The sequence below is a fragment of the Parasteatoda tepidariorum genome, chromosome 6 (assembly GCF_982258835.1).
Source record: "Parasteatoda tepidariorum strain Cologne lab strain chromosome 6, Ptep-v5.0, whole genome shotgun sequence".
Classification (NCBI taxonomy): domain Eukaryota; kingdom Metazoa; phylum Arthropoda; class Arachnida; order Araneae; family Theridiidae; genus Parasteatoda; species Parasteatoda tepidariorum.
This window is the reverse complement of record NC_141760.1, coordinates 75,012,587-75,035,225: the sequence shown is the minus strand read 5'-3', so window position 1 is coordinate 75,035,225 and position 22,639 is coordinate 75,012,587. Positions and strand designations below refer to the sequence as shown.

At 27.0% G+C, this 22,639-nt stretch overlaps 1 protein-coding gene across 1 annotated transcript; it reads right to left on the bottom strand.

Annotated features, from left to right (window-relative positions):
- Positions 1-10,829: 10,829 nt before the first annotated feature.
- On the bottom strand, positions 10,830-16,980 carry LOC147808138 (uncharacterized). The gene is made up of 2 exons (XM_087166640.1): positions 16,821-16,980; positions 10,830-11,416 (listed from the first exon to the last, which is right to left on the bottom strand). Exons 1-2 carry the CDS (start codon positions 16,841-16,843, stop codon positions 11,053-11,055), a joined length of 387 nt encoding a protein of 128 aa, XP_087022766.1. The 5' UTR covers positions 16,844-16,980; the 3' UTR covers positions 10,830-11,052.
- Positions 16,981-22,639: the final 5,659 nt, after the last annotated feature.

The following is a 22,639-nucleotide window of genomic DNA, read 5'->3' as shown; positions in this document are numbered from 1 at the left end:
TTAGTGTGTAAAACCAGAAATATATGCAAACTAAGAATACAGAAATTTAATTTTAAGCAATATTCTATTTTGTATATTTTATTAACATAAAGTTTTGTTGACGAAATTATTCTGTCGACATCGGCGATTGTATACACCTTGGCTATTGCATTGGCACTTGCTGGACAAAAGCAGTGATTGTTTTTTTTAGAAAATAATAAATAAAGATTTATTTTTCAGCTTTAAATTATAACATTAAAATATTATTTTAAATTACAACATTAATATATATTAATTAATATATAATTATAGCATTTATAGCAATAGGAAAGAAAATTTAATTAATACAAAAAGTAGGTTTTTGTTAGTAAAAGATTATATTATACCCTAATAGCGACGAAAAAAATTAATATAATAAAGAAACTAGGTTCTATTAGTTTTTATAATACATTAATTATTATCTTTAAGATTTGAAATGAAAAGTCATTTTTAAAGATTAAGAGTTCGTTAAAATATGCCTTATATTGTAAAAATACTGACTGTACTTACTGACACAATTATTTATTGACTAAATTTTTTCAAAGGTAAGGTATGTATGTATGTATGTATGTAGCATAATAAACAAATACAATAACAGCAAATACAAAATTTTCTGCCTTTCAGCAGGAAAAATTTGCAATGAATAAAATTTTTCGCAGGGCATGACAGATACTGTGATGTATATATTGCGCAACTATTGAAAGCCCGAGCATAATTTTTCATTTTATAAACCCTTCCTGTAAGGAGATAAAGCTTTCGATTTAAATAAATGAATATATAACTTTTTTTCTCAATTTCCATGTGCATTTTTGATAATTATTTATACATTTTGTTAACCGTTAAAAACAGATTTCCCTAACATTTACTTTTTTAAGAAGAGATTACGAAATTATTCGTATAAGAGTTATGCTACAATTAAATTTCCACGCATAGCCATGATTGAAAAATATTAAAAAATCAAAAATAATCCAAATATTCACAAAATATATTTTTAATGAAACTGTAGTATAATTGTAAATTAACGAATAAATAAATATAGATGATAGAGATTAAAAAATAAGTTTAAATGACATGACATCAAAAAAATAAAAACTTTAGACATTTAAAAAATTGAAAATTTTCCAAAAATTTTTTTACAAAATTTTGAAAAATAATCACTATAATTAATAAAAATTTGCATTGTACGTAAATTAAACTAAATAACTACAATTAGGAGAACTTAACATTAACATCATTAAGTTACAATGGAAATAATGAAAAAACTGGTATAAGTTGAGTATCATAACTAAGAAAAATTAAAATGCGCATAAATGTAAACCAAGGAAAAATTGAAACCAACATTAAAACCTTTGAGAACTTATATTTAAGAAACATTACGCAATGTTTTTAATAAATTAATAATAATTTATAACTAAACATTAATAACATAACATAAATTTAATTAAATAACAGCAAACTAAAATGAATAACTAACATTAAGTTATAATTCATGGAAATGTATGATTTTTAAAACACCATTTATATTATAAATATAGAATTATTTTATTTCATTTTTGATAAATTGTCTGAAATTAAATAATTTATACTTAAATCAAGAATAAATTTTTGAAATTTTAAGATTATAACTTTCAAAAAAGCACGTGCTTTCCTCTACTAATCAGCATTATAATCAGCTTGTTATAAATAATTTGCAAATAAGAGGCGATAAAGGATAATCCTCCAGCACCCCTCTCCAGGCTTCATCTTAGTTCTTCACCCCTCCGATTTTCCTTCTCCGATTTTGACAGTTGAAGATGGATTAAGGATTACCCCCACTGAAGAGGGGGAGAATTCGTGTGACGAAGGAGCAGGAACGCTGATTGTTTGAGATAACATACTTCGCCACATTGTTATTGTCACACCTCTTATCATACCTAAGGCCAAAGACACTTTCCATTCATATTAAAAGTACAAAAGGCTGTTTCCTGCATCATAAATGAGAAAAATGTATTTAGTAATAACCTCCCAGACTGACTCAAATCATCTTTTTTAGTCAAAAGTTGTAAAGATGGGTTCATGGACAAAGGATTGTAAAATACATACCTTTCTCAATCAAGAATTGTGAATCATCAATTGTCTTACCTATCAAAGTAAAGAAAAATGTCCTGTCCATTTTTAAAGTTAATTTTTTTCCGAATATGAAATTTGAGTTCAACTTATTTTATGCCCGTTTTATTATACCTAAAAGCAATATATATTTAAACCATTAGCGGGATTTTGAAAATTAGCTCACTATTGAATTAGCTAGAAAGTGAATCAAAAGCGTACAGTGAAAGCTCAATATATAACGATTACGGCATATTTTTTAAAAACGCTGTTTTTTATATGATGTATTGTATAAAAAAAGGGCAGAGTGGAAGATATTTTTATTTATTTCTAGTATCGATAAAGAAAATTCAAATACAAATTTCGTTCAACCTTAAATTCAATTTCCTTAAATTCATTTATTCTTAAAAGTTAGTCCTTTATTTTTGTATAGCATACATGCGGGAATAACATTGATCACTACTACCTTCCAAAAAGTACTCTTCCTACTTACAAGAAAAAAATTCAGTTTATTGCTATTTTCAATGCTGTTTATTTTTTAAAAAATCGCTACTTTAGCAACTAATTTAAGTATTTGCTTACTACATCAATTTCGCTAAAATGGAAGTTCCATCAGTTATTGTGAAATTTTACAAATAGAAATTTAAACTATATAGGATTTAAACTATATGACTAAAAAATAGTGCAAAGTAATTGAATTAACAAATCTTTGAATTTGCAAATTTTAAAAATGTGGACAAAAACTTATTGATGCGCTAAAAACTTTCCCCTGGTATAACGAAATATACAAAAACTAAAATTAATATTAAAGGGCCAACGCATGCGACTAAAATTTTCAAATTAATGACCGAAAATCTAAATCCATCGAAAAAAGTTACGTTTATTGAGAAATTTTACGTTTACTATGTTTATTTGCTGATTAGAAAATAATAAATTCATACCTTAAAATGTCGTCTTAATCTTAGAAACCTTACGTTACTATTGGTACTCAATTCTTGAAAATTCAATAATTAAAACCAGTTACTTAGGGCAATATACATTTTCGCTTATTCATTGTATCACTACACATTCCTTGATTGAAATAATAGCGATCATGTTGAAATAACAGTTGTAATGTGCTATATTTTCAGTGAATATTTTTTATACAAAGCAACTCCACTATAATGAACCTGTAATATAGTGAACACTCGATTGTAATTAGCTTTTTAGTGGTCCTTCTTATTTCATTCAACTACCGTTATTTTATACGCTTATAGTGGACAGATAAAAATGGGTAATTCATTTATAGTGAATTTTTCAGCCTTTTTTTTTTCCTTCCTTTTTTTTTCATTTATGATTTTAAGTGGAGGCATTTCTTTAAGCAGTGTCAAATTTTTAATGTTGATGAAGAGCAAGAAATTTCACCAATTTATCTCAGGAATGAGATTTTCTTACAACAGAAAATGGAGATCAAAAAACACTGGATTCTGTATTAATTGTTGATACGGAAATTGTTGAACTGTGCTTCACATCGAATCGTAGTGCGTCAGAAATCACTAATTTCTTCCGTAGGATTTAGAAATTAATCATTTTACTTTTTATTCTTAATTCAATTAATCAATTAAAACTTTATTGAAGCAATTATGTGCTATCATAATCATTATTTCCATTATGTGCTAAAAATAATTTTTCAGAAATTGAAAATAGTGAACCATCGTTTATAGTGAACTTATCACTAGGATCCTCAGACAGTTCAATCATTTTACTTTTTATTCTTAATTTAATTAATCAATTAAAACTTTATTGAAACAATTATGTGCTATCGTAATCACTATTTCCATTATGTGCTAAAAATAATTTTTCAGAAATTGAAAATAGTGAACCATCGTTTATAGTGAACTTATCACTAGGATCCTCAGACAGTTCATTTTAACGGAGTTCGACTGTTTTTTATTTTTTATTAGCATCTGTCATTCAGAAACTCTAGTATTAAAGGTATGCTTAGTTAAATTTTTACACAATCTCCTATTTTCTAGAAATATATTTTTTAATTATGTGTTTTTTCTCTCGGATATTGTGAGAGTACCCTTCAAAATATGGGGGACTACCTTTTTGAGTGTTTCATCACATCTTCAGAAAAAAATAAATTTAAAAAAAAATTACACTCAATTATAAAAGTCGTTTATTTAAAGATTACTGCGTGTGAAATATTTATTTATTTATAATTTTTATAACTTAATATTTCCAATTTTAATCATATTTTAATTTGTAAGGCATTCACATTTTTCCCATTTCAAAAACTATGCTTCCTTAAATGACAATAGCGAAAATTTCCATAAAGTTTTCGTAAATATACAAATTTTTTTTCAAAAATTTTAGATTTTGTCGTCTAAGATAACATTTCTTAAATTATTGTGAAAACTTTATGTACCTCTCATTTAAAAAAAAAACTATGAAGAAAGCACTTAATCTCATATTGCCTGCAATTATTTTTAAATAAATATTTTTTTAACCATTATGTCCTTTAATTTTTGAATCGTTTAATTAGTCCCGAAGATAAGGTGAAGTTTTCAAAAAGAATAAAGAATATTACTGGCTTTTAACTTTCGAATTAAGCTATTGGAACTATATTTTACAGTTTGAAAATATTTTCTCCCTGTTTTAAGGGTTGAAAATGAGTATTGAAAGATTATTTTTGTTAACAAAATTTGATTGATTTTTATGGGAAAATTTGATGATTAAATGGAATAGTTAGTTTTTTTAGCTATTGAAACCAATGAAAAATAAATCATCCAAAAACTATATACACACATATACAGAGTCATCCCTACTTAATTCATAGCACATCAGATAATCGAATAACCCGCTTATATGAAAAAAAATTAAAGAAACCAAATAATTTTATATGACACTAATGTTAAACTTCCTCGTTTAAATGAATATTTGTTGTTTCCAGTCCTCGCCTAATTGCATGAAAAAGAGGTACTGAAATGAAAAAAAAATCAATTTATTTTTAAGAAATGTTTCACCAACTAGAAAGAAATTTTCAGTTTAGAAGATAAGAATTCGATAGGTGGTCTCTTCAGTAGGGACTTCTTGTTTATTTGTTGCTCTGAACAGGTGTTATAGTTTAATAATTAATCAAATCTTGCTGGTACACAGTGGAGTGAATGAGGAAGATTTTATCTCTCTTTACTGCCCCTTTTTACTGTGATTAGTAATTGCCTCAATTATTACCCCCCCCCCCCACTACTAAGAATATACTGATTTCGCTTCTAGGTAGGTCTCTCTTCTCATTGACATGAGGTATCATGTTCCAGCTATCTCGTCACAAACCCAAGTCCCCCTCTGTGTGTGTGCAGTCCTAATCCTCAATCAATCTTCAATTGTCAAAATCGGAGTTGGGGTGAGGAACAAAGATGAAACTTGGAGAGGGTTGCTTGACGAGTATCCTTTATCGCCCACGCAGAGATTTTTTTTTTTTTTATTGCGAAATACTTATATTAAGAAAATACTTTATTTTCTTAAACTTTCGAAAAGTTACTTTTGGTTTACGTAAACATTATTTAATTTCAGACCATTTATCAAAAATTAAATAAAGTAATTTCATATTTAACACTTACTGTAAACGGTGTTTTAAAACCCATAAATGTCTTTTAATTATAACTTAACTTAGTTAATAATTTTTGTTTGTAGTTATTTAATTAAATTTCTGTTATGTTATGCGTGCTAAGTTATTAATTATTTATTAATTATTACTAATTTCTTATTAACATTGTGCAATGATTTTTAAAGAAATTTTTTTTTACAGTGTGTAACTGGGTATTATTTTCAGTATCGTTCTTGTTTCAGAATATTAAACGATTGAATGCTAATTTTGAACTCTAAGCTTATATTCTGATTTGCTATAATTATAAATGTCTAATTTAAAATTTTATAAAATATTTGTGCTTAATATTCTTATGATTTTTAACTAATAAGTTCTAAATGGCTTTAATGTTAGATTACATTTTTAGTTTAATTTATGCGCATTTTAATTTTTCATTTTAACATACGATAACAATTCATTTTAATTTACAGTACTCAAATTATACCAGTTGGCATTAGTAAGTGTAGTGTTAGCTCCTTCATAAGTTTTTAAAATTAAATTTTTTTTTAAGTTGTATTCTTTAACATTTATTGAAATCGAAAGCCCTATCCCTTTACAGGAAGGGTTTATAAAATGAGAAAATTTTGAAGGAGCCTTTTTAACTTTAAAAATATGAAGCATCAAAACTCAGCCTTTCAATAGTTTCGCAGTATATACATCACAGTATATGTCATGTCCTACAAAAGATGTTATTAATTGTAATTTTTTCTTGTTGAAAAACAAAAAATTACTCTTAAACTTTAAAAATGCTTATTTTCTCTGTGCAAAATGTTTTCTATGAGTTAGGATTCTTGACACTCAAAATGCGTAGCAATACCCCAATAGTTCAGGCAAGAGGTGATTTTAATGTAACTTCAGGCCATGTCTCCCAAGCTAATGAAATGAATTTTAAAAAAATTACATACTTACACTTTGCTATCTAGAAAAAAGCCATGTTGTACCGAAATATTATTATACATTTAATCGAATAAAATATCATCCACGTCGATGCAACTAATAGATCAGAAGCTATAAAAGCTTTTGTGGTTAAATACATTGCTGTGCAGACGAAAATAGTTTTAGATCCTGTGAACTTTTTTAGAATTAATTGAATCAGATAAAACGAATTCAAATGAAATCAAGATTACTTTATTGTTAACAGTTTCAGGAATATTTAATATCTTATTTTGAACATATTCCCTTTTCGATACAACGAATTGCTGAAACCGAATAAGATTTTAACCTGTAAGACGCACAGTTTGGAAGTAATTTTATTTTAAACTGCATTAATTTTGATTTGTACCTATTAATATATTTGACATTGCTGTATAAGCACTTAGGTACTTTTGATGTTGCTACATAATTACTAAAAGTATTTGTACTATTCATTTTAGTTACCTAGAAAGAAATGTAGAATCGGAAGTAAATGCAAGTCAAGGCCTTTTTATAAATTAAATCATTTCAACACTTAAAACATCAAAATTATTAATTCTATTAATTTGGTTTCGATCTCTGTCTATTTAGACAAAAAAATACGTTTAATCAAATATATTTATTCGTGTATATAGCAGTGACAAACAAGTCAATATGCATAAGTACAAAACAGTACTTTTTATCAATGAAAAATTTTATAAATTTTGAACAACTGCTAATAGTTCTAAGTTATAAGAGATGCTGAAATCAATATCAGGGGCAACATATTTTCAAAATCTATTCAAATATTGGCGTATGCGGATGATTTAGACATCATTGCAAGAACTGTTCCTGCATAAAAAGAAGCTTTCCTTTCTTTGGAGCTTGCTGCTAAGGATATGGGACTAATCATCAATACCGATAAGACCAAATACATGCCTGTACTTGCTAAATTAAATTTTACTGAATCCTATCTGGAGATTGGTTCCCACAGGTTTCAGACTGTTCATAATTTTACTTACCTTGGTTCAATAGTTACTGCCGACAATAATATAGACAATAAGATTCGGAATCGTCTAATTTGTTCAAATAAAGCTTTTTATGGTTTAAAACGTTTTTTCAAATCCACTCTTTTATCAAAAAGTACAAAACTTTTACTCTATAATACATTAATTAGGCCAATACTTACCTATGGCTCTGAGACCTGGAACCTAACTCAAGCTGGTGAAAATAAAATTGCCATTTTTGAGAGAAAAGTTTTGAGGGCTATCCTTGGTGGGATAAAAATAAATAATTCTTGGAGAAGACGATATAATACTGAACTGTATAAAATCTACAGAGAGCCAGATATTGTGAAACTCATTAAAATACATCGAATGAACTGGGCAGCTCACATTTTCAAAAGGAATGATGACTCAAATTAAAAAAAAAATCCTGTTACACAAACCCCTAACGAACAGGAAAAGAGGTAGACCCAGGCTGACATGGCTGGATTTAGTTGAGACTGATTTCCTTACTCTAAAGGAGAAAAACTGGCGAACAAGTGTCAAAAGTAGAGAGAAGTGGATTCGAATTCAAAGGAAAGCACTGGCCCACCCTGGGCTGTCTAGCCAGATATGATGATGATGATGCTAATAGTTCTATAAACTTCGATTCAGAATTAAAAAAAACACTTCGGAAAAAATATGTCACTACACTTGAGCCGACACATCAAGTTCAAAACCAGTTACTTGAAAAAAAAAACAACAGCAATAATTAAAAACGAATCAAGAGAAGGTGCATTTCTCCCATTATATAAAAAAAAATGTACAGATAATAAACGTAACTAATTTCAATTTTCTATTTTGCTATTAACTCTGCTCTCAGGTGACTAGGGTAAGTCTTGTTTTAAGAAAATAAGAGGTATATTAGAAACATTAGAAAACATAAGAAACGGTGACTGGATGAAATGTGTAAGATGTATGCTCTGATTTCAGACAAAATGTATAAGTTTTAAAACCCTTTGCCCAAAATATTATTTTTTTTAAAGTAATTGATTAAACCTGCTCATTAAATTTTATTTGGTAGATTTATTTTTACTTATTTTCAAGATAAAATTCATTCCTTACAGCCTATTTTAAGTTTTTCATATCAACTGTATGAAATGTGTTATTTTCTATAAATTAAATTCATCTCTTTCTATTGCTGTATTAGACGCTTATCTTCCCTCGACATTAAGAGATGACCACTTCCTTGTTTGCTTTCAAGAAATTTTTTTCTGATATTTTGTTTTCAATATTTCACTATTTTTTGATCCATATATGCTGAATAAAGGTATGAGAATTTAAAATAAGCATAAGTATTTCTTCTATCTCTATTCTTAATATTTTTATTTTGGTTTGAACTATATCCAAGACCTACCCAATTTAAATACTAACTTACAATTGCATTATTTAGTGTTTGAATGAAAGTATATGCCGAATGCAGCGAACTAAAAGGAGAATTGAACCTGCTTATTGTTCAAGTAACATCAGGAAAACATCGTTTAATAGTTAAAGTTGAGAGAACAGGTGGAAAATGAGAGGGTACTAATTATTCAATTTACTGATCTAAGTTAAATAAGAGTAAATACTTGTATTTTAATTGGGTAGGACAGTACGCAGAATAATCAGTAATCACTAGTTGCTTTTGTTCCCAATTGACGCATGATTCTTAAAGAGTCTTCCATCCCTGTTGTAAAAAGTAGTTTTTTATTTTGAATGAATGAATAAACATTAAAAAAGAGGGTAGGTGACCTCTAAGCCTCTCCGGTTTGTATGGTGAATGTCATACTATGAATAATTAGAAAATAAGCTTTAAAATAGAAGGGGGGAAATAAGGTTTCTTTTTGTTTTCAATAAAATAACAAAATTGTTCAACTGATTGTGCACAATTTTTTTCTTACTTATATTGACTTCTTTCAAATGTATGTAAAAGTCTTTATAACTGAAAATTTCACAAGTTTTTATTCTTGATAAAATCATAAAAGTTGATTCAATTCTTTGTGTTTGCCAAATTTTTCCGTAAACAAGTTTAACAGTAATGTGTTTTTTCTTTTCCTTTTTTGTATAGCCCCATACAAATAAAAGTTTATCAAAAAATGCATTCAGTTTTCGATTCATTATAAAGTAACCTTCAAATCGCAAATAGAATTTCTTAAACTTGATGATTTTTATGTGAGTTATTATCCCATGAATTTCCCGTGAATTTCTGTCCATAGCTGTGTGAAACATCTAACTTTTTTACAGTTTGTATGCTTGTTGAAATTCAAAATGTATCAAAAGTACTGAACGCTTAATGCAGCATTCATAATTTACAAACAGCACATTTCATAAACATTTATAGTCAGTTTTGTGTTAAATTTTATAAAAATGCTCAAGTCTTTTTAGCAATATTAATATTTCAAAATTTGCTTCCATTATTCTTTATAAAAAAACGTTATATTAATATATTAATTGCTGCGTTTTAATACTTTTTTTTAAAAAAATTAAAAAACATTAAACTCAAAAACCATGGAATTTTTTTTTCCCTTGAAGTAACATTTGAAAAAATTGAAATTCCAACTTCCACTACTCAAATTTCCTACACTAGAGTTTGGTGTGAATTGGATAAGGAATTTTTATACTTTTAAAACAAGTAACTTGAAGAGATTTGGATTATTATGAGACTGAGATTTCATTCATTGTTAAATAACAACAAAACATAATATCAACTCATTGATTGATTTCTCAATGAATATGTAACATTAAAAAATTCTTCTATTTTAATTCAGATAAAATAAACACAATCCTTAAATTACGTGTTTTTATAGGAATAATATATAACATTAAATAAATGTCAGATTTAAACTTATAACACTGTTGCTTATGGGACATTTTTTAATTTGATGAGTGCTAAAATAAGTAACAAAATTCTATGTAAGGCTCGGGAAATTTATCATTATTTCAGTTCTGAATTAATATAATATATCCTAAGCACAAATTCACTAGACTGAATAATCTGTGTGTTTAATGTGGCAAGAATGTTAATCTTGAGCTAGGAGAGATTAGCTAATAAACTATCTTCACGATAAATGAATAAATACTGCAGTATCAAATCCTGCAATTGGAAAAAAAAATTTAAATAAAGCAATAAATCAGAAACAAAATAAATTTTTAAGTAACCACAGTACAAAAAAAAAGAATTAAAAAATTTATTGAAATTTTTAAAAAGAAACTAGCTTACTATACACATCTGCTTTTATATATTCTTCAATCTAATTCATACAACATTACTCAAATAACATTTCCCTCATTCATTGCAGAGATCGAGTACTCTTCCTTTCATCGCGTGCAAAGATGGATACGGTATTTGATTTGTTAATTAAAATCGCATTCTTTAAAATACCTATTTTACTCCCCAAATTTCAGCGTCTATGGTACATCTTTTTTTGCACCAACATCTTTAGGTTTTACCCATTTGTATGGATTAGGCTTTTGTTTTTCTAATTTCTCGAGCAGCAATCGGAAACTGTTGGGTTGCTCGTTCTCCTTGTTCTCGAAGAGCTCTATTTTTCTGGGACCAATGTGTCGGTAGATGCATTTCAGATTTCTGCATGCGGCATTATACCTGCAGGTTGGATGCTGGAAGTGGCACTTTTGACCCATGCGGCACTTTGGAAAAAATCGGCACCTGGGAGTTTGCTGAAGTTTCTCTGCTTCGGGATCTCTCTTCATACTCTTGCTGTTTTTAGTAGCAATATCTTCAACCGCTTTCCTCTTTATCTGATGAAAGGGTCTAACAGGTGCAGAGATTCAGAAAAAAAATATAAACAATTAAATCAAAACACTTCATAAAAAAGCAATATATCAGCAATGGTGTCATTAAATTACGCTGTAAGAAATTCCGAAACTAATTACGATAAAAAGTACTGGCACTCAGGGTGCCAGTGCGTTTAAGAGCAAAAAATTTACCGACAAAAGTTATATACTGCAAATTTTGCAATAATATTTACTGTAAAATCGCTAAATCACCGTAATTAAATAAATAATTCTGTTAAATTAAAGTGATTCTATTAACTAATGCATAAAATTTTATTAGAGGTGAAATAGTCAGTTGGTTTGGTAAGGCGTTTGAACCATGTCCGAGAAGCAGTGAGCTCTATCCCAGACTAGCGAAGACTCCCCGTGTATAGTAAATGGCGACTGCTGCACTGCCGGGGCACTAAGTCCTTCAAATTCCCATAACAAATCAGTTACTCTAAACTCTAACTAATCGCTTTCTGATTTAAGTCAAAATTACGACCTGTGGATGTATGAATTGGTTCATCCTTTAACACGGGCTGTGACGGAAGTGTGGGGCTGAAGTGGTGTTCTTTGAAATAGATGGCGCCACTGAAAACAAGAAAACGTGGCATATTTTGCAATAAAATGGATTTTGAAGATGATGCACTAAGGGTGCCAGTAATTCTTACCGAAATTCCTTTCAGAATTTTTTACAAAGTACGCAGCATTTCTAGTATCCACTTGGTTAATTTGACATGACATTTTTCTTGAATCCATCAGAGAAAAAATCACATCATGGAGTGGCTCTGTGCGTGCATCCTCAGCCCAATCCAATTTTACCATAAAATATTGTACTTAAAATTTTACAGTAATATTTATTTAATTAAAGTGATTTTAAAGTATTTATCAGTGTAAAAAGTATCGGAACCTTGAGTGGCAGTACTTTATACTGTAATTTGATCCGAAATCTTTTACAGTGCACAGATTGTGGAATATTTGCTGTTTATAAGCTTAGTTAAATGGATATAATTTTTTCAACTTATTAGCGAGAAATTTGGGGTTTTAAAGATAATTTAAAAAACTCAACAATGAGTCATAAATATTTTTCCAACGTAAACTAAATTGAGAAATTATTTTTTAAGTTTTATCATTCACAGCATTTACAATTTATTTTGCATGAAGAAAATTTAATAAATACAAGTGTAATGATACAGGTAGTAGACAAAATTATGGAAACACTTTTATACTACTACATTTTTTCAAATTTCTCTGAAAATACATAACGAATTGTTTCATAACTTTAGAAGTGTTTAGATCATACGATTTTTCATACATATCAATAAACTTAAGAGCTTTTTAAGATTTGAGGGACTGACAATGACTTACAAGCGGAAAAAATGCTTTTGAAGCCCTAAACCAAACAATGTAATAATAAATGTGTATTATTTGAATTATTTTGGTACTTTTATGCAATGGTAGCACAAATTTTAGTAAGCCTAGCTTAAATATTTATGGAGATATAGTAATTTTTATAAAATTAAGCTAAATAGTTATAACTAAGAATTAATAATTTTATAAGAAAAAAATATATCTTTCTTGTCTTACGTTGTTTTCGATAACTTCAATGAAAAAAATTCAATAAAATTAATCAGAATATTTAGTGAAATTTAAAATTAATTGCAAAATGTATGCTTTAAAATTTGACAAAAATTCTTTAATACTGCACGACATATGAGTAATGAAAAAAAAAATTTTACTGCACACGCGCTGGAAAATTTTTACATTTTTTCTTCATAGTTTTGACATGAATCGCATTTGGCAACTAATTTATATTCAAGTCTCAGTTAAACATCTTTAAAACGTAGAAAGTATCAAGCAGTTTTCTATGTAGCTTTTGTACTTTCTAAAATAAAACCCAAAATGAACAGGTGTCTTCCACAAATTTTAGTCCAATTTTACTTAATATTTTTTTAAATTTAGTAAAGCACCTGAGACAAAGAAATAAACTTTCTATAAAATTATAAAATTGTTGTAAAATTATTCTTTAGGTTTTTTTTTTTTTTGTTTTGCAGAAATTTGAAACAAAAATGTATTAGTATAAAAGTTTTTCTATTGTTTTGTTCACCCCAGGTAACTTCTTAAGATCATATCTTGCGTAATTTTAGGTTTTGGGAGTTTATAAACATCCTGCGTTCTAACAATTGACGATATTTTTCAAATAAAGGAAAACAGTTCCTTTGAACTTTTTTTCAGTATTATCATTGTAACTTCAGTATACTTTTAGTGTGACAAACTAAATATTGTTAAAGAATGGTGATTTGGTTAATAATGGCTTAAAATTAATTGTTTATTTTACAGGAAAAAAAACAGTTTTTTTTTTTCAAAAAAACTGGTGTCTGTTTTTTCATCAGATAAGTACTGTTATTTCTGAAAATTCCGTTATTTCAACAGAAACTTCTATGAAAAATTTATGTCTGCATTGCGGTCAGCGCATGCTGAGAGCAGCATTCGTACGACCTGTTGACGCGAAGATGGGATTCGAACCTGGGACATAGCAACAGATCCTCTGTACTACCGGAGCTCTAGAGTCCCAGTATGAGGGAAATCTTAAACTGTTTTCATCTTAAAAAAGTTATTAATATAACACGTAAGTGTAAAAAAGTTTAAACTATAGAGGCCTACCAGAATAAAAATGTATGGTAACTTAACTTCCGAAAAATTATATATTAAGGAAATATATAGTTAAAGTATTGATTTAAAAATAAAATCAGATCGCAGTTTAATTTATACTGAAAGACAAGAGCAAGTATTTTTCGATACTTCTCTACTACTTTCTATACTTAATAGTAAAATTATTTGAAAAAGAAGGAGTGATTATACGGTAAGAAAAACTGCTTTGCAAATATAGATAAAGTCTGCAAAAATAACGAGAATTTTTTACAGTGAGCAGATAACGGAGAAAAACAGAAACAGTTTCTTAAACAGTGTTTTTTTCCTGTAAAAAATATCTTTTTCTTCCGTTAAGATAATCCGTACTGTGTACGATACATCTTTAAATTTAGGACTCACTTATTATTCACAAACAAATTCGGAGCTAATAGTTCGATGTATCGATATCTCGTGAGCCGTCGATAATTTGAATTTATCGCGAGGATGGTATTTAAAGGATGTTCTCACGATATATAGTAAATGCAAAAAATTTTAACTTAAGCTAAATATTGATGAATATAAACACACGATGAATATCAAAAAATATATGGGCACAATAAATATCGACAAGCGATAATATCGTAACAAATTCAGTAAAACCCATCCGTGAAGAAGAAAACCTTCTCCTTCACTACAGTATTTCACAGCCTAAGGACATGTTTGGTGCTATTCTTAGAGTACGCGATATATCAGTAAATCAGAGTACATATTTTACCCCTCTTTTTCACATGTATGATTTTTTTTTCTTAATTTCATTACATTTTAACTGAATTTGGAAAAATAACTAATAATAAAAACTTTATTTTTGAAAAACCAAATCGAATATTATACTATTTTATTTATCTTTATCAATTGCAAATAATCTATTAAAATTTGACGTAAATTAATATTTTCTGACGTAATTGGATCAAAAATTTCTATTTATAAGCAGCTGAATTCAAGATTAATCGATTAAATCTCTTTTTATATTCTAATGTCTCTGATGAAGTATTAATTTTTTTCAAAAAGGATTAGATTAATGTGTAAAAAAAAAAAGAAAAAAAAATTCTATAAGTATTTAACCCAATAATTTTTCTAATGTAAAGAAACTCAATTTTTTAAAAGTAAAAGTGCGAAAAGTAATCGCTTTTTTAATATCCATTTTCGCAAATAAAATGAAGAAAGTTTATTCACAAAAAATATATTTGACAAAATTTTAACATTACCACATTTTTAAAATAACAAAACTAATTCAGAATTTATTAATTTGAAAAATTCAAAATAGTAACTTTGAACGAATAAATACTAAAACAAATAATAATGCGCGCATTGCAACTACTACAGCACTGCCTACTATTGACTATGACGAAATTTTAATAATAATATTTTAAGTAACGAAATCCATATCATCAATAAATTTAATTAAGTTTAACTAAAAACCAATTTCAGGAGAACAAAAACAAATAATTTAATACACTCTATTATATTTACTTTGGTAAAAAAAGTATTACAAAAGATAGAAGAAATGAGATATAATTTCGGACGTTTAAATGAAAAATCACCTAATTCCTCATACCTCAATACAGAATGAACTGATTCCTGATACCACAGAATAAAATATTTAATAAAATGAATTAATAAATACTTTAAATAATGAAATCCATTTCAGCAAAAAAAAAATTGACAAAATTGAAAAAATTGACAAAAAAAAACTGTTTCTTAGGTCAAAAATAAATAACCTAATCAAATAAACCTTATATATAATTAAAATTACATTAAATCACATTTGCTTTGCAAAAAAGGTATTAAAAATGACAGCAAGGAAAAGCTGAGATATTTAGAGTTATTTCTGGGGCTTCGTTGCAGAATCAACTGATTCCTGAGACCACGGAATAAAATTTATTCATAAATATTTAAAATAACGAAATCCATATCATCAACAAACTTAATTAAGTTTAACTAAAAACCACTTTCAGGAGAACAAAAACAAATAATTTAATACACTCAATTTCTCATCTAAATATTTACTTTGGTAAAAAAAAGAACTACAAAAGACAGAAGAAATGAGATATAATTTCGGACGTTTAAATGAAAAATCACCTAATTCCTCATAGCACAAAATAAATATGTAATAAAATGAATTTTAATTAACATTAATTAAAAAAAATACATTTAAGGAAATTATGTTAATTGAATTTAAATAAGAAAAAACTATTTGTGGAGTTAAGCACTTTAAGGCAAAATTAATTGAGATATTTAAAGATAATGTATGTAATTGTATGGATGTTTATTTAATGTAAATTTGTGACGTTTAAATGCAGAATCAATTGATTCCTGATACCACAAGCTGAAATAATTTATAAAACAAATAAATAAATATTTTAAATACCAAAAACCATTTCAGCAATAAACTAAATTAAACTTTAAAAAACTTTTGGAGGAGTTTAGAAACAAATTATTTAATCAAATAAATCTTACATTAAATTAAAATTACATTAAGTCAAATTTACTTTCCTAGTTTATTTTCTAATATATCCAACAATTTCAAATACTAATTACAAATACTAAGAAATTTCAAATACTAAAACTTATATTCAGACACAGATGAACCATAACTGTAAGCCACATTTTTTTTTATAATTAGACCGTATTAAATAAAATGGAGATAGAAGAATGAAAAGCCTTAATTAATCCATAAATAAATCAGTAAAAAATAAAGAAGAACTTACTTAATATCCTTGAGCAGAGACATCGTTAATGATCCTAAGACTTTTCCACAAAATCTTGATAAAAAATTCACTACACCAAACGTCAAGACTATAATCAAACAACTACACTTTTCTACTATTAAAACTATTAAGAACTAAGTCACGAACTCACAGTACAACACCGAAATGAAGACTACAATTTTAAAGGAATAGTTTTGTACTTTTGCTACAACAATAGATGTTCATAACAAAAAAAACTACCTCCCATTGGTCAAACCTGGACACTGAATCATAACTATTGTCACTTCTGTCAAGTCATAACCTCCCCACCCCCGCAATTCTTTTCCCGCAACATACAAAGTATAAGAAATCATTCAGGGTATTATATACTTTGAAGCTCTTATCAGTGATAATTACTCTTTGCAAGAATGACATATCCTTGGAGCTAATTATGCGAAAGGAAAAGTTCTATAAAGCTCAACAAGCATTACAGAATTTTGTCACAATCCCTTAAGAATTTCGTTCAAATATTTAAAAAAAAACAGTTATTATTAGAATTCAATTAAGTATCAATGAATATTTGTGTAAAAATAAAATTAAGTTTCGGATTGTTTCATTGAAGCAATTTATAAATGATATAAACCTTCAAAAAAAAGTCTTCAAATGTGCTATCTAAAAGTTCATCTCCAACATTAATATTTGTGTTTAAGAGAAATAACTTTTCGCAAATAAAATCTTATAACACTTTTGATTTGATATTATTCTCCATCTTATTGAGAATGATCTTTTATTTTAAAATGTAATTTACAATTTTTAAAGATAGCTTATATGGATAATGTCTGATTAGAAATAATAGGCTTTGTTTTCAAAGTATATATATATAATATATATATATATATATATATATATATATATATATATATATATATATATATATATATATATATATATATATATATATATATATATATATATATATATATATATATATATATATATATATATATATATATATACAAACAAACAAGCATAAAAAACAGTGTTTTTAAGAAATGTTTCACCGACTAAATAAAATTTTCAGTTAAGAAGATAAGAATTCGATAAGTAGTCTCTTCAATAGGATTTCTTGTTTATTTGTTGCTCTGAACAGGTGTTAGGAGTATAGTTTAAGAATTATAATTATATTAGAATTATAATATAGAACAAAATATTTGTGTTTAATATTCTTATGATTTTTAACTAATAAGTTCTCAATAGTTTTAACGTTAGTTTACATTTTTAGTTTAATTTATGCGCATTTTAATTTTTCAATTTAATATACGATAACAATTCATTTTAATTTATGATACTCAAATTATACCAGTTGGCATAAGTAAGTGTGGTGTTAGCTCCCTCATAAGATTTTAAAATTAATTTTTTTTAAGCTGTATTCTTTAAAACCTCTAAACGCTATTGTTTATTTGAATAAAAATTAATGATTTTAGAAAAGGTTTAGTAATTTTACCAAATTATTCCTTGCTTATCTATCCTATGCTATTTATAAAACCATATTTTTTTTCATTATTTTATTATAATTTAATGATTTTAATGTTAATTTCCTTTAATTTTAGTTATTTCGTTTAATTTACATGCAATATGATTTTGCTTTATTATAGTGATTTTCATCAACATTTTATAGAAAATTTCGAGGAATCTTCAGTTTTTTTACCATTAAAAGTTTTCATTATCGTTTCAAGTTATTTTTTTATCAATACACTCTTAATTTATTTATTCGTTTACTTACATTTAAACTACTATTTTATTAAAAATATATTTGTGAATATTAGGATTATATTTGAATTTGTATTATTTTTCAATCACAACCATGCGTGAAAATTAAATTTTTGCATAAGTCTTATAAGAATGATTTCCTAATTTGTAAATATCAGGGAAATCTGTCAATAACCAATAATAAAGTTTATATAATCAATGTTCTCACAAAATGTATTATAATTTATTAAAAATGCTCATGGAAATCGAGAAAAAAAAGCATTTATATCATTTATTGAAATCGGGAGCCTTTTCTCTTTACAGGAAGGGTTTATAAAATGAGAAATTTTGAAGGAGCCTTTTTAACTTTAAAATCATGAAACATCAAAACTTAGACTTTAAATAGTTTCGCAGTATTTACATCACAGTATATGTCATATGCCACAAAAGATTTTATTAATTGAAAATTAACTTGTTAAAAAACAAAAAAATTACTCTTAAACTTTAAAAATGTTTATTTTCTCTGTGCAAAATGTTTTATATGAATTAGGATTCTTGACACTCAAAATGAGTAGCAATACTCCCAATAGTTCAGCAAGGAGGCGATTTTAACCCTTTATATCTCAACATCTCGGATTTTAATAAAAATTACTCATACATTAGAATACATCATTCTAAGCATGTAAAAAATAATAAAAAAATTTACAACATAAAATAAGAAAAATTATAGGAAAAAAATTTATTGTTGCATTTCTGCACCCTTATGCAAAATGACAAAAAGTGCTTGTTGCATTCCTGCAACATTGTGAAAAATGGCACTAAGATTGAAAGATTCAAAAATTTTAATTCATATGAAAATTTTTAAAACAGTTGTTACTTTTGTTGTAACGAAGTCCTATTCCACATTTCTCACAAATAGTTTGTGTTAATTCTTTGCATTTTGGGTATTTGCATCTGATTCTTTTGTTAGCCCAATTAGGTCAGTGCCCAATTTCATCTTGGCCCACTGGTTTTGGCCGACAATCGCCGAAATTGTCCTTCAAAATTTGTTGGGGCAAAGACACAGGCTTTTTGTGTATGTTGCAGATATGCAACACGGTGATATAAAGGGTTAATATAACTTCAGGAAATGCCTTCTAAACAAATGAAATGAATTTAAAAAAAATTTACCTTCTCCCAATATGAGGTGCAATCAAAATCCAGAACTTACTGAGGGGAGGGTGTAACTTACACTTTGCTATCGATAAAAAAGCCATATTGTTCCGAAATAATATTTTGCGTTTAATCGAATAAAATATCATCCACGTCGATGCAACTAATAGATCAGAAGTTATAAAAGCTTTTGTGGTTAAATACATTGCTGTGCAGACGAAAATAGTTTTAGATCCTGTGAACTTTTTTAGAATTAATTGAATCAGATAAAACGAATTCAAATGAAATCAAGATTACTTTATTGTTAACAGTTTCAGGAATATTTAATATCTTATTTTGAACATATTCCCTTTTCGATACAACGAATTGCTGAAACCAAATAAGATTTTAACCTGTAAGACGCACAGTTTGGAAGTAATTTTATTTTAAACTGCATAAATTTTGATTTGTACCTATTTATATATTTGACACAGCTGCATAAGCACTTTTGATGTTGCTATATAATTACCAAAAGTATTTGTACCATACATTTTTAGTTACCTAGAAAGAAATGTAGAATCGCAAACGGGTGTAAGTCAAAACCTTTTTGTAAATTAAATCATTTCAACACTTAAGACTTCTAAATTATTAATTCTACCAATTTGGCTTCTATTTCTGTTTATTTAGAGAAAAAAAATACGTATAATCATATCTATTGATTCACTTATTTAGCGGGGACAAACAGCTCAATATGCATATGTACAAAACAGTACTTTTTTTGATTCGGAGAAACATTAATAATGAAAAAAGAATCAAGAGAATGTGTATCTCTCCCATTATATAAAAGAAATATAAAAGGTACATATAATAAACGTAACTAATTTTTATTTTCTATTTTAATATTAACTCTGCTCAGAGGTGACTTGGGTAAGTCTTAATTTAAGAAAATAAGAGTTATATTAGAAACATTAGAAAACATAAGAAACGGTGACTGGATGAAATGTGTAAGATGTATGCTATGTCTCCAGGAAAAATGTATAAGTTTTAAAACCCTTTGCACAGAATATGATTTATTTTTTTAAGTAATTCATTAAATCTGCTCATTAAATTTTATTTGCTAGATTTATATTTACTTATTTTCAAAATAAAATTCATTCCTTACAGCCTATTTTAAGTTTTTCATATAAACTGTATGAAATGTGTCATTTTCTGTAAATTAAATTCGTTTTTTCCATCGCTGTATTAGACGACCATCTCTCCTCGACATTAAGAGATGACCACTTTTTATTTGCTCTGAAAAAAAAAAGTTTTTTTGATATTTTGTTCTCAATATATTATTCTTTCTTGCTCAATATTTGTTGAATAAATGTATGAGAATTTAAAATAAGCATAAACATTTCTTCTATCTCTATTCTTAATATTTTTATTTTGGTTTGAACTATATCCAAGACCCCCCCCCCCCCTATAAAAAGCACTGACTTATAATTGCATTATTTAGCGTTTGAATGAAAGTATATGCCAAACGCGGCGAACTAAAAGGAGAATTGGACCTGCTTATTGTATAAGTAACATATGGGAAATATCGTTTAATAGTTAAAGTTGAGAAAACAAGCAGAAAATAAAAGGGTACTAATTATCAAGTAATTACTCAATTTACAGATCTAACTTAAATAAGAGTAATTACTTGTATTTTACTTAGGTTGGATAATACGCAAAATAATCACTAGTTGCTTTGGTTCCTCATTGACGCATAATTCTTAAAGAGTCTTCTACCCCTGTCGTAAAAAATAAGTTTCCTTTTTTGAATGAATGAACATCCCTCTCCCGGTTTGTATGGTGAATGTCATACCATGAATAATTAGGAAATAAGTTTTAAAATACAGGGGGGGGATAAGGTTCTTTTTTATTTTAATTGAATAAAAATAAAATTTCATCCGATTGTATACAATTTTTTGTTACTTAAATTGACTTCTTTTAAATGGATGTAGAGGTCGTTATAACTGAATATTTCACAAGTTTTTATTCTTGATAAAATACATTAAGAAAATCATAAAAATTTATTAACTTTTTTGTGCTTGACTAATTTTTCAGAAAGCAAGTTTAAGAATAGAGTGTTTTTTCACTTAATTTTTTGTATAACCCATTTTGTTATAAGGTAATCTGTCAATCGCAAATAGAGTTTCTTAAATTTGTTGATTTTTCTGTGAGTTATTATCCCATGAATTTCTCTCCTCAGCTGTGTGAAACATCTAACCTTTTTAGAGTTTGCATGCTTGTTGAACTTCAAAATGTATCGAAGTACTGAACACTTAATGCAGCATTCAAAATTTACAAGCAACACATTTTATAAACATTTATAGTCGGTTTTGTGTTAAATTTAATTAAACCGTTTAGGTCTTTTTTAGCACTATTAATATTTTAAAACTCACTTCCATTATACTTTATAAAAAATTATGATATTAATATATTAATTGCTGCGTTTTATTACTTTATAAAAAAGAATTAAAAAACATAAAAACTCAAATCATGGAATTTCTTTCTTTTTCTTTGAATTAACATTTAAAAAAATTGGAATTCTAACTTTTACTACTCAAATTTCCTACAGTAGAGTTAGATGTGAATTGGGGATAAAGAATAGTTATATTTTTAAAACAAGTAACTCAGAAAGACTCGGATTATAATGAAACTAAGATTTCATTCATTGTTAAATAACAACAAAGCATAATATCAACTCATGGAATGATTTTCCGATTAAAATGCAACAGTAAAAAATTCTCCCATTTTAATTAATATAAAATTAAAAAAAAATAAACACCAACTTCAACTTACGTATTTTTTTAGGAATAATATACAACACTAAATAATTCTCAGATTTAAACCTGTAACACTGTTGGTTATGGGACATTTTTAACTTTGATGAGTACTAAAATAATTAACAAACTTCTATGTAAGGTTGGGAA

Coding starts and splice junctions, on each gene's coding strand:
- LOC147808138 (XM_087166640.1), bottom strand. CDS start 16,843: ATGTCTCTGCTCAAGGATATTAA. Junction 11,417..16,820: donor TCTCTGCTCAAGGATATTAA/GTAAGTTCTTCT, acceptor TGCACCTGTTAG/ACCCTTTCATCAGATAAAGA.